General features: G+C 52.5%; 4 protein-coding genes across 4 annotated transcripts; 2 read left to right on the forward strand and 2 right to left on the reverse strand.

The window, feature by feature from the left end:
* LTHEOB_12049 (L-aminoadipate-semialdehyde dehydrogenase) lies at positions 1-751 on the forward strand (the record flags this gene model as incomplete). Its single annotated transcript, XM_035508873.1, has 1 exon — positions 64-751. A coding segment is annotated over one exon (688 nt), but the record flags the coding sequence as incomplete, so codon positions are not given.
* A 1,727-nt stretch (positions 752-2,478) lies between these two features.
* LTHEOB_12050 (Nad-binding protein) lies at positions 2,479-5,739 on the forward strand (the record flags this gene model as incomplete). Its single annotated transcript, XM_035508875.1, has 5 exons — positions 2,479-2,585; positions 2,858-2,907; positions 3,218-5,361; positions 5,408-5,597; positions 5,651-5,739. The coding sequence occupies 5 exons, from the start codon at positions 2,479-2,481 to the stop codon at positions 5,737-5,739; spliced, it is 2,580 nt and encodes an 859-aa protein (XP_035365311.1).
* A 422-nt stretch (positions 5,740-6,161) lies between these two features.
* Positions 6,162-7,351, reverse strand: LTHEOB_12051 (NADH-ubiquinone oxidoreductase; the record flags this gene model as incomplete). Its single annotated transcript, XM_035508876.1, has 5 exons — positions 6,162-6,195; positions 6,283-6,356; positions 6,787-7,093; positions 7,145-7,286; positions 7,339-7,351. 5 exons carry the CDS (start codon positions 7,349-7,351, stop codon positions 6,162-6,164), a joined length of 570 nt encoding a protein of 189 aa, XP_035365312.1.
* A 1,459-nt stretch (positions 7,352-8,810) lies between these two features.
* Positions 8,811-9,378, reverse strand: LTHEOB_12052 (uncharacterized protein; the record flags this gene model as incomplete). The annotated part of the gene is made up of 2 exons (XM_035508877.1): positions 8,811-9,135; positions 9,275-9,378. 2 exons carry the CDS (start codon positions 9,376-9,378, stop codon positions 8,811-8,813), a joined length of 429 nt encoding a protein of 142 aa, XP_035365313.1.
* Between the last annotated feature and the right edge of the window lie 3,377 nt (positions 9,379-12,755).

Consider the following 12,755-nt stretch of genomic DNA (forward strand, 5'->3'; position numbering starts at 1 on the left):
CTTCTACGACCCATACTTACCTTGTCGGGGCTGCCGAGATCATGAAGTCGGTTCGCCTACCAGGCTGCCCTGCGGCGGCCGCGCCGTTGGCTGCGCCAACGGCCTGGCCAACGGCGCAGGAGTGACAGGCGTTGCAGTCCAACGCGGACGAGGAGGCAAGCACTGTATCGTGAGCAGGAATCTTGGTGAAAATGAAGTCAACGTGGACCTGCTAGAGAAAACAATCCTACGCCGCATCATGAGCGACTACATCAAGGCAAGCAAACAAGTCCTTAAGACGAAGTCTAAGAAGTCACCGACAGTGTCGCAGAAGTGGCGGGATTTCGTCGCCGAGAAGTTAGGCGCCGAAGAGGATGATGAAAAGAGGTCGAAAGGCCAGCTTATTGTTAAGCTGAATAATATGTCCGAGGTGGACTTGGTCTCGCTCTTCATCTCGCTTTGCAAGGGTAAAGTTAGCAATCCGATCTCTGACATTCTCAAGAACCCGGACTGGGAACCTGCTCTTAAGGATCATATAACCGCTTTCAGCGGCTCTGAGATTGATCCCAAGGGAGGTCTAGAGTTCCGTAAGTACATTACGGATGCCCTTGGCCTGGACGAGGATGCACCTCTCGAGGAGGAGGAGGAGAACCCATTGATCACGGCTATCAATGGTTTAGCCAAAGAAATGGACAACCTGTACGAAATGATCCGCCCGAAAAAGGCTCGACAAGGTAAGACAGTGGACTACGATGAGGAAGATAGTGATTAGTTCAGTTGTCGGGGCATGTAAGGCTGTTGAGGTGGAATTTTGGCTGCTTGCAATCAAAACCTGTAGATTTCTGTAGGCGGGCGCGGCACGCGGTGGACAGAATAACGCGCACCGCGAAGCGACCGGCACATCAACGACAACCATACTCCCCACTCCTCCAAGCAATGCGAGAGGTTCCACACGCCGATCAAGAATCAAGTCATTGGTAGAGTGCGTGCTGCAGAACATTTTGACCGTACTGAAAGCCCTTGCAGCCATGTAAAGGTGTTCGATTTGGTGGATTTCGAAGGTTGGGCAGTTTTGGCCCAGCACGCCAGCCCTTGCCTGAGCCAGGACATGAGAGAATTGATGCTTAAAGGCTGGAACGAGTTCCACAGACATTCATTAACACTAAACCGGCATGCCGAAACGAATATACGACTTATCTAGGCGGATGGATAATCTAGCAATCAATCCAATTCATCTAAAACATTCTTTTTGCTTGGTTATGCTAGTAAGAGCTGCTTAAACGAACCTCGGATACAGGCTATTGTGTTTGGTGCGTAGTGGGGATCAGCTGAATTCTGGCCACAGCCCAGTATTTTTGACTACTTAAATGATGTGTTAAACGCCAGTTTCAAAAAGCGCCGATGGTGTAATGGTTAGCATTAATGCCTTCCAGCCTCGTATTTCAATGTACGACTCCCGATAGCATTAGATTCGGGTTCGGTAAGTTTCGGAGTTCGATTCCTGCAAATGCATATTCTAATAATTCAGCAGATTCCCGATCGGCGCATGTGCAAGTACTATTTTTTATTTTTTTTTCAAATAGCACATGTTTTCTTCGCTAAATTTTTTTCTTTTAAAATACAGAGTAACAATCTACTCGTCTTACAGCTCTACCAATTACAAAACTACAATATCACACAAGTAATGTTGTTAACAGTCCGGTCCCCTTTAAGGACAAGGATATCAACAATACACATTTTCCATCATGATAAACGATTGCCTTCGGATGGTTGACAGCAGCTGAAATCTTAAGGTTCTATTTTCTTTGTGTACTCCCGGTGGCGAAAGTTATTTTTTTACTCTTTTCCTCTTTTCTTTTGTGGTCATCATATAGATAATAGAAGGTTTCAGCTCCATCTCCTCGGCCGGCACGATCTACTAGGACGTCTACCGGCACGTCTATAGTCAGCGCTGCGACTGCTTCATTGCTAGATAGGGGCTCGCCTCACCTGAACATTCTAGAGTTAGAGGCGGGATTCCAGAAGTTGCCGGGTGCGAAGGGTTTCTTGTAATGCACCAGGTAAATCTCTCCCTTTTGGTAAGTACAAAGTGACATGCTGCAAGCTTCTCCTCTCCCCGCACCATTTCCACGCCAATCCGCCCTCGTTTGCTCTCCCTTTTCGCGCCAACAAAGCCGTGCTGCTGAGGTGGATGTGGATTCAGAACACTGCTGTGGGGATTCTAGTGGAAACGAGAGCCAGTTGCCCATTGACAAGGCTGGAGACTTTCCCAGAAGAAACGGGCTGGGTTCACAGCCTCGTTGCAACTTTCAAGAAGCGTGGAGGTCAACAAACCGTACACTTTCTCGTACACTGCGCGTTTTTAACAGATGGCATGGATTCCCACGGCATCCGAGGCACCCAAAATCCACTACAGAACGGACTCTCAGAGCTATCTGACTCTATTACCCCATTCGGTAGCTTGAGAACAGCAGACTTGTTGCACTTACAAAGCTCGACATGTGGCAACCCGGTAAGTCCAAGGCTAAGGAATCTGATAAGGCCGAGGTTAAAAAGGAACAACGACCTAACACGTTTGCAATCGAAGACCAGGAGATGATCCAAAGGTACGAAGAAATGGCCAAGGGCATTGTGGTCACCTACTACATGCAGGACAAGAAATGGCGGCTACATTCGAGAGTAGCTGGAGCTATTGTCTGGACGCAGATGTTAATTTCAAAATCAAACAAATGCATCCGGACATTAGCTTCAGCTACCTATGTGAGGTCGATATTCTCTCTCGCTGGGTGTTCTGGATCAGCGTGGCTACCTACACCGACAGGGATCGGCGAGTTGGAGGTCTGTTCCTGGCACAAGCTAAGCTGATCACTAAAAATAGGCGGCGACAAATCAACCATGGCGTCATGCTCGACAGGCGGCAATATGAAGGTGAGCTGCAGGGGAAGCCGGTCGTCGGCCCGCTGAGGTGTCGACACCCGATCATTCGCCAGAACGGAGCGGGAGATGCAATTCAATCTGTGCTTCTGAGACGGCGCGTTGGTCTCGGCTTTTTGGGGGTTGGGGGCCGGGAAGGATATGGATCCTACGAACTGCACGCCACAGTCCCTTTCATTCCGGATTCCCCAGCCCCGAGAAACTTGATTTCTCTCCAGAATCGGTGGCTCCTCGCGGGACTGCCGTCCACCATGTCGCATCGGAAATCGCTGGAATCTCCGTCCAGCGCTGTGTCGCGCTACAGCCTGGGAGCGTATTCTACCAAAAGGTGTTGTTCTCGTGTTCCAGATGGTTAGCGACGGGCTAACGCAAACACGCAGCAACGGCGACGACCGGGGAAGCTACGACAAGCTGGAGCTTGGGGACCTCTCCAACACACACCTTCTCTCCGCCACCGCCTACGATCCGTACCGAGGGTCGAGCCGCGCCTCAAAAGCGCGGTCCATCTCGTCATTGTCAGCCGCAAGCGACTGGACACTCAAATCAAAAGGCAAAGCTTTCCTCGACCGCGCCAGAAGCACGTTTGGCATCTCGAAAAATGTGTCGCGCAATGAGCGAGAGAACACGCGACCAGGCCACGGCCTTTGGAGCGAGCTCATGCTCGTCGACCGCACGCTGCGAGGCATGGCTGCGCTCACGAGCACCTTCGCCGTCGTCATGATTGTCATTTGCGTCGTTTACGCCAAGGACTTCACCAAGCACATGGAGAGTCTGCCCAACTCGACGTCAGTGACGATTTCTTCGGGCAGCGACTCGGATCGCAAGGCCGAGGCGTACAAGTTCCTCATCAACGTCGCGGCAACCATGATCCTGGGCATGTCCAACACGTACCAGCAGCTTCTCACCGCCCTGACCGTCGACGACCTGAAGCACGCCCTCTACAAGTACGGCGACGCCCGAGTGGGGACGAATTCGCCCTTCTCGATCAAGCACAAGCGGGACGGACGCCTGCGCGCCTGGCTTGCGTGGATTTTGCTGATCTGTACGTCCATGCCGGTGCATCTTCTGGCAAACTCGGTCATCGGCGTCTCAGACTACTACGGAGTGAGGTTGAACGTCCACTACCATCCCGAGGACAATGCCACTTCGAACTCCAGCTACAGCTTCGGCGGCTTCGACTGCTACTCTGCGTTGCGGACGGGCCAAGCGCGACTCGATCCGACCATGTGGGAGGATGCGCTTCCCGGATCGTCGTACGCCGACAACTACTACACTTCGGCCTCCCTGTGTCCCGCCAACCACTCGGACCCAAATAACCCCTTTGACGCGTCCAATTCCGAAGAGACGGTCTACACTGACATCACCGTCTACTACGAGCCGGGGTCGGCGTGCAGCGACCTGGTCAATCAGTCGGTGCCGCATGATGAAGTCTGGGACGAGTGGGAAAGCGGCGACTACTCCAACAACTACACGTACTTTGGGGGCTGTTCCGGACGCAACTTCACTTGCCACTACAGCGGCAACTCGACGGTCGAGGGTGGAGACCGGCAGGGGCACCATGTGCGGCTGGTGTTGCGCATGCAGGCTGCCATCATCCTCGCCGTCTGCATCTCCATCAAAGCCGCCTACATGGTCGCCGTCAACGTGCGCAACCGCCACCAGATCAAAACCCACTGCCTGACCTTCGGCGACGTCCTGGTGGCCTCCAACTTCGACGCCGACCTGCGCATCCCCAGCGAGTCGATGGTCAACGGCGGCGACTTCCACCGGCGTGCCGTGTCGCACACCTGCCACAAGCACTGCAAATCCACCCAGCTGTCCGACACGGGCGAGGAGCTGGGCCACTGCCAGAAGTGCAAGAAGCACAACACGGTCAACAACTGCCCGGGCCTGCCGTGGCCGTCGCTGTCAACCAAGCGCAAGAAGTCGCTCATCACCAACCTCGGCCAGACGGCCCTCACGCAGATGCTGACGCTGAGCTTCTGCTCGGTGGGCATGGTGGCCGCCTCCATCTTCATTGCCATCATCTTCACCTCGCAGTACGCCTACGCCGTGTGCGTGCGCTGGACCACGTATAACGAGCAGTTCGCCGCGCCCCAGACCTTCGCCTCCATGGCCGTCGACAGCCTGTGGGGCGAGATTGCCGCCTTCCTCATCTCCAACGGCGCCCAGCTGCTCTACTCGTGCCTGTACCTGCTGTTGATCTACAACGTCACCCTCATCTGCATGGAGCACCAGTGGGGCAAGTTCGAAAAGGGCCGCCAGCGCCTGCGCTGCACCATCGTCAAGAGCGAGCGCTTCGACGAGTCGTATTTCCTGCAGCTCCCCAAGAAGATCCTGTTTCCCATCATGGTCTACTCGGTCCTCATGCACTGGCTGCTGGGTCTTGCCATCCTCGCCAAGGAGGAGATTGTCGACGACGGCTTCGTCATATACTCTCGCTACAACGTAAGTCGATCCTCGCCCCTGTCGTGCCCGTGACTGACCGCTCCAGATTGTAACCGTTCCCGACGGCGTCTGGGGCTCTTGCGCCCTCCTTCTTGCCATGACCAGCGCCTGTTGGTGGGCTTACACGTACAGGCGCGAGGGCTTCATACCGCAGATGTTCGGCTCCATCCGCGCCCTTTGCGCCTCCACCAGCAATCTCAGCGATTTCCCCATGGAAGGAATCCACTGGGGAGACTGTAAGTTGACCGTCACCTCACGCTTTCCTCCAGTTCTGACCAGCCAATTACAGTGGGGACGAATGAGACCAGCCAGTGGCGCCATGCCGGTCTTTCCGAGGGTGAAGTCGGCGAGATTGTGCCAAACGAGCTGTATGCCTAATTATCCTTGTATCTTGTCACTTGCTGTTTTAGCGAAGAGAACACGGCGTTCCCTCGAGAGGCAGTTTCGATCGTGATTTTTTTTGTGTGCCATTATCACACCTCTTTGACGCTCGACATGATGAGTAACGGGACAATTCGGCTTTCCTGTCAACCCTTATTACGTTATTGAGCAAAACGGGTGCAAGAAGCTGTTGAAACAAGCGATGCTGGAGCCATCCTTGCGTTGAATTTTAGCCGAGTAAAGGGTGCGCTTGACATAGTAGACTTCCTCAACCTTGCGCATTAGGTTACACTAGATACACTTTGAATCGAACACACGTGGGCAGTTCAATCCAGTGTCCGGACTATTTGTATGTACAGTGAAAATTAGACATTTGCGTCTAGATGTCTACCTTAGCTAAGAAGATCAAGGCAATGCAACTATGGCTGCGTTGAACCACGGTTGCGCGTCGAACTGATTAGGATCAGCTCCAGTGGTTCGGTCATCCAGAGTCTCGGCGCTCTCCACATCCTCTTGCCAATTCGAGGAAAACGCACGTACCACTTTCCGAAACGGGTACGCGAGCCGGCCGTCTCAGATGATGAAAGCTTCAGGGCTTTCGAGGGCATGCCAATCTGGATTGTTAGATGATGATGAGTTCATAGCCCTTCCCAGCTAGGGCAGCTCTGCACTACACTTTCGTTGGTTTACCGAAGCCGATTTCTGGGCTAAATGGTCTCAGAAATGGGCTTGAGATGTTGGAATGGGAATTCTGTTGGGTTAAAACAAGGCTCTCTCCCGGTCACCGAGATACTACAACATGCTAGCCTCGCATTGAGCTCATGAATTGTTAAAATGAAATAGACGAAAAGGTGTAGATCAGAGTTGCACCCTACCGTGCTGACGTATATGTTGCCCTCTTCACTTCCTGTACCACATCCTAGTTATCTTCGTTCGCCTGATCTTCTTATGCAGCTGGAACACGCCATACATCAACGCCTCAGCCGTAGGCGGGCAGCCTGGAACGTATATATCCACCGGCACAACCCGATCGCACCCCCTTACCACCGAGTAACTATAGTGGTAGTACCCTCCCCCATTCGCACAGCTACCCATCGATATCACCCATTTCGGCGTCGGCATCTGGTCGTACACCTGCCGGAAAGCCGGCGCCATCTTGTTCGTAAGCGTGCCCGCCACGATGAGGACGTCCGACTGCCGCGGCGAGGCGCGGAAGAATATGCCGAGCCGGTCCTGGTCGTAGCGGGGCATCGAGAGGTGCATCATTTCGATGGCGCAGCACGCGAGACCGAACGTCATGGGCCACATGGACCCTTGGTTGGTCCAGTTGACGATTTGGTCGAGAGTGGTTCTGTTGGATACGTGAGCGGGGCTACTGTCGGGTGCATATGTATGTACTTACAGTGCATACTGCACAACTCCTTTCTGTCCCTCGAGCGGCTTCCCCATCAGGCGTGTTTGAGAATTGCTAAGGTTCGAGGTCGTTGATGAGAGATATGCTGCGGATGCTGAAAGGTACGGCAGTAGCGCGGTCGACGGTCTGGCTGTCTCAAAGTTTAGATTTCGATTGGGAGTTGTTGTAGGATGGCGACGAACCTCGCAGCGCCATTGAAAACGTCGACCTCGTTTTCGAGAGCATATTGCTGACCAGTCAAGGGGATATTGTGTGGAGAGGAGATGGTTTGCGAAGAAGATTGCCAGTAAGAGCCTCCGTGCAACATATGAAAAATCACTGGCATCGTAAGCCATCTGCGTATTTCCTGACTGGCTCACCCTGAGTGGGGCTGCGATAACTTCTCGGGGTGAGTTAACATAGGGACCTCCCAATGCACTTTAAATACTGATACAGTATTTCGGATGTACAGTACACCAGTGACGTTCAAAACGCGTAAACGCAGGGCGAATTGTGCTCGGCAACACCCGTGAGTACAGGAGAACGTGTACACCTTGTTTTCAGACTACGAGAAAGGATGGTTTTTCATCCGAGCCGCAATGTGTAAATTATAATAACGATGAGTACCAAGAAGTAGCGGAGCAGGGCCGCTAGTCCCAAAGCGGTACCAGCTGTAGCAGCGAGGCGATTGCTCCAATCAAAACAAATAGCGCCTGATGACTAGCACCGGGAAACCCCCACAACCGCTAGGAAAACACCTACAATTTTCTCGGTCAACCCTACCGTCGGCTGAACCCGGCGCCTACATCAACTTCCAGTCAGAATTCCCCAAACACCAAAACTCGCTATTCAATGGCCCCACATGCAACTGGGACCTTCAGATGCACCACATGCAGCAAGGCTTACTCGACTAAAAATCATCTGAATCGACACAAGGCCACGCGTAAGAGCTCAATATGCAGCTTCGTTCTACGCGCATCTGCTTATGAGAACAGACAGTGACAGACCCGCCTCACAGTGTCCGTTCTGCGGCAAGGCCTTTATCAAGAAGTACGTTCCAGTAATCGCCATCTCTAAATATCAATTGACAATCATCAGCGAAGTGACGCGGCGACATGCCAAGGCCTGTGCCAAAAAGGCAAACAGGCCATCCCCAGAACACGGCAAGCCCGGAAGAAAACGGCATTCGTGCGGCAACTGCTGGCGGAAAAAGGTCGCATGTGACGCCCGTGTCCCTTGCCAGCGCTGCAGCAAAAGTGGTCTGGCCTGCTTATACGAAGTAGCTCCTAGCCAGCTTGCTGAAGAGGGAGACCACGTGCCCATTCTGCGAAGGCTTACAGATACGTTACTATGCGACTCCAGTATCGCCATTGCCGAAGAAACTCTCAGACAATCCGACAACTCACATGAAGTTGAACTTGGGGATACCTTGTACGCCATGTCTGATGCACTCTCAAGGAACCCATCACCAGAGTTGATTCCCAGGGACAATGAGATACGCCGTGGATACCTGTGGCTGTCATACGAAAGGGCGAGGGCTCTTGAAGCCGCCATGTCCGAAGCAATCCTTCAAGCATCGGCTGCCTTGGACATGTCGGTCCAAAAACACCACTTCCGCGTAGATGCAGCGCTGGTCCGCACCGTATTCACGGCAGAAACCCTCACAGACTTCGCTTCAGTCTACTTCGACCGGGTGCATCGAATAACACCAGTCATCCACCGGCCCACGTTCGACCTTGGGAAAGCGAGCGTTCCGCTCCTTCTCGCCATCTTCCTCGCCGGCGCCAAGCATTCTGCGCCACGCGACCAAGTCATACAAGCCCGCCAGTTCTCCAGGGCCATTGAGGAATACGTATTCAGCCAAAGGACTTTTACCGAAGAAAATGGTGAACCCATGGAGATTTTGCAGGCTGCGATGCTTGTGCACCTGCTCCTCATCCACGACGATGACGTGCAGACACGCCAAAGGCTCCGCAACGAACGTCATCCGTGCCTTATTGCTAAAATGCGGCTATTTAGTCTTCCCCATGTCAGACACGAGCAGCGCGAGCGTGGAGAATCATGGAAGTCTTTTGTAGATACCGAGGTTAAAATCAGGTATGAGGCTCATACGAGCGGCCGCAGCCAACGTCGACTGACTGGAACCGCAGGCTTTGGTCTTGGATGTATCTGTCCGATTGCCACATGACCTTCTTCTTCAACGATCCTTCCCGGATAGCGCTGTCGGAGATGATCGGGAACATGCCGTGCTGTGAACTGCTTTTCGAAGCAGAAACGGACGCTGAGTACCAGCATTTGGTCTATTTGAAACCCCAAGGCGTTTTTACCCCGGCATTGCTGGAGCTGAGGACCTGGCTTTGTCAGGACTCATGGGGAGGGCTGCAAGGCCCTCAATGGGACTCTATCTCAGTCCCTCATCTGTTATTGCTGATATGCTGTGAGTTGCCCACCGCTCGAAATCACAGGCCGACACTTACTTTTTTTTTTAGCACTCAACTCGGTGTATTTCTCTTCGAGAATGAGTTTTGCTGCTAACTCGGTTTCGGAAGAGATTCTCCGCGCAACAAACAGATGGAAGATCTTGTGGGATGCTACTTTAAAGAAGGATGCAACTGCCAAAGTGCAGCCACCGGCATTTACGATGCATGCCGTTGAGATCTGGTGGCTGCTCAGGAAAATGATAGAGGTCACCAGGTGTGGCGATCGAAGCGAGAGGTACATAAGCGGCATCGCCTTCATGTCCGTAAAGGAGCTCAATAGCTTCATTCATAAAGTCAACTCAGTCAAAATGACACACTGACAGATTCAACGGCATGGGTATAATTTGTTTCCTTTGCAATAGAACAAAGCGTCGCAGGATGAGAATAAGTAAACTTTCTCTTGATGCAAGTTGAGAGGCCGTGGTGCATCTAGATTTCACGAGTAGCCCAAGTAGTTCTTGGTCGATGGGCATCTCCCTCAAAAGTCTACGCGCGAGCACAACTACCACAACCCCCACTATAGCGCCTTCCCTTCCGCGTCGGCAGCACATGTATGGTACTAATACACTTTTTTTCCCGTCAGTCTACCAAGCCATAACGTCATTAACAGGAATTCAAGCTCACCTTATCCCCATACGAACCCCAAGTCTTCTCCGCCAAGAACAGCGCCACGCAATCCGGCATCTTCCCTGACCCGTCCCTCGGATCCCGTCAGAATCTGCACATGCTCGCTCACATACCCTATACCCCTCATCTAGCCGCCCCCGTTGGGAGAGCCCAGCTGGCCGCGGTTGTTTAAGGCTAGCGAGGAGTTTGGGAATATGACTTTTTGATTCACGTCCGTTGAAGGTGGATGCTTCGCTCAGCAGTCCTCCAAGAAGATGAACTCTCTCAAAAGCATCATCCTCAACGAACCGGGAACCAAGTACGATATAAAATGTAGAGAGCATACTGCGTTATAGCCGTTACAAGTTTCTGGATTATTCCTAAATCCCTTCAAATACTGACTAAATGAAAGGTACCGAAGGGGGAGTTAGTACAAGCTTCATTAGTTACGCATTTTTACTCAAGTAGAGGTTAAAACAGCTATCCCTTGTAATCTTATTACAGGTTGGCCTATAGTCGTGGGGGCGGTCGTGTTGAGTCGGTGTTGCGTATCGAGTGTGGTTAAATGGCGGAACCATTTGCCTTCTCTTACTCAGCAGGTACCCTGCATATGGTCGTTGGCAACAGGAACGGCGGCTTACCCATCCTACCAGTGCAAGTTAAAACTTCATGCTGTTAATTATCCTTGAGAAATTACTACATGTTTCCTAAGACATTTAAGATAACCTATGATCTTTGATCGCCGGAGTTACTACAGCGGATGACAAGAGAGGACGGTTTTCTCAAGACTTTTACGGCTTTCCTAGCACTCTACATTCACCATGGTGCGGCATCGCTGCAAGCCTAAAAAAAAGAATTCGCGAATCCCAACTAGCCACATGTTCTCGCTTGCCAAGGTCCATTGCTACATCTACCGACGCGTCTACTTTCCTTGACGTAGTTATATTAGAGCGGTTTATTCCTCAAGAATACGCTAACTCCCATAAGGTACTAGTGAACGTGGCGAGGACTTCGATGGGCGAGGAAAACCGCGATGAAGGGAAAAGAGTGGATGGTATAATTTGGTGCCGCAATCTTCCGGAACGGTCAACTGATCCCGTTTCCAAAGATCCTACTAGACTTGAGTTAGTTTGGATGCTGTTTCTGTCGGTCTTCGGCGATCTGATCAGACCGAGTCGTCATCGCTAGTCACGCGGATCGTCTCCTTTGGGTCCTCCCGCGGGGTCAACTGTGAATTAGAGTTCCCGAGTCTCTTCTTCGGGGTTGCGGGACTCTAGGTCGGTTCCTGGTTCTCCTGTGAGACACTTCCAAGAACGGAAAAGTAGCCCGCTCGTATTTCATGCTGCTGGCGCGAACCACGCTTTGGGAACCTTCGGCCTCCCTCGTCTAGGGAAGAGGGCACTCCTTGCCATGGTTCCTTCCGCTGCTTTCCGGCCCATCGTTGGCCTCCCTGGGCTTTGTTCCAACGACCCCGGCGTAGTTGTAGTCTGTACAAATACATCTGGACTTGGATTCAGCTGTCTACAAGAGTATTGTATAGAGGGGTAATCGTAAGCTTGCCCCGCCTCCCGTCTCGACACTACATGCGTTTATTAATCATTCCGTCACATTCGTCACCGCTGGATGACGTCCGGTTTTACCCATCCCATCTTGTCTTCTGCGGTATCGTCTCATCTAGGTCTACGCCTCATGAGCAGAACAGAGACCCGCTCACCCTATGGACGTCCGAACTTGAATTCGACCAAGGCTAATTCCAGGCTCCCGCAGTCGAGCTCAGTCCCGAGAAACACAGCCTCGCGGACACAGCTGTAGTGAAACCAACTCGACCTCGACGGTGAAGAGGGACCCATATTCGTTTTCAACCCGGTGTAACAGATGACAGACGGCATACTCCTTCTGGGGAATGTGTCGAAAGGCGGTGTTGCGCGTAAAGGCTCCACAACGGTAAGCACTAACGCTGCGCGGAGAGCAAGTATGACGAACGCCCTTGGCCGTCGATTGGCCGCGTCCGAGAGAAGAAGGCAGACACTGTCGTACTGCGCGTGCTTACGGCAGACTACACAACCAACATAGCCCGGAGGCTGTGGAAGAGATGTCTGCCTCGAAAGGATGACAAACGTTGCAAACCCCGCCCGCGCTTCTTGCTTTTGGAGAGGCAAAGTGCAGAAGCCATGATCGGAACCGATGACGTTGCTGGTCTGACAAAGGAATCCTCGGCCTGGCCAAAGGTTGGTAAGTAGCGCCGAAGTGACATGTTTGTAGACCTGCTCGAAATGGTTTTGTCCTCAATCCTCAAAGGAGCCGGAATATTAGTGGCACGGAAAGTTTGATAGCGGCGCTTGCCACGCATCCATCCATGTTATTATGCCAAGAGGAGAGCCTTTTTACCCGGAGCGAGACCCACGGTAGCGGACGAGTGTATGCATCCGCCGGATCATCCGACGGCATCTTCTGATATGGAAAGCTGCAGGAGAGCCAATGCGAAGCGCTGCGTGTATAATGGCGTCCTATCAGGTTGCGGGTTATATAAGAGG

Source organism: Lasiodiplodia theobromae (genome assembly GCF_012971845.1).
Source record: "Lasiodiplodia theobromae strain AM2As chromosome Unknown scaffold_57, whole genome shotgun sequence".
NCBI lineage: Eukaryota > Fungi > Ascomycota > Dothideomycetes > Botryosphaeriales > Botryosphaeriaceae > Lasiodiplodia > Lasiodiplodia theobromae.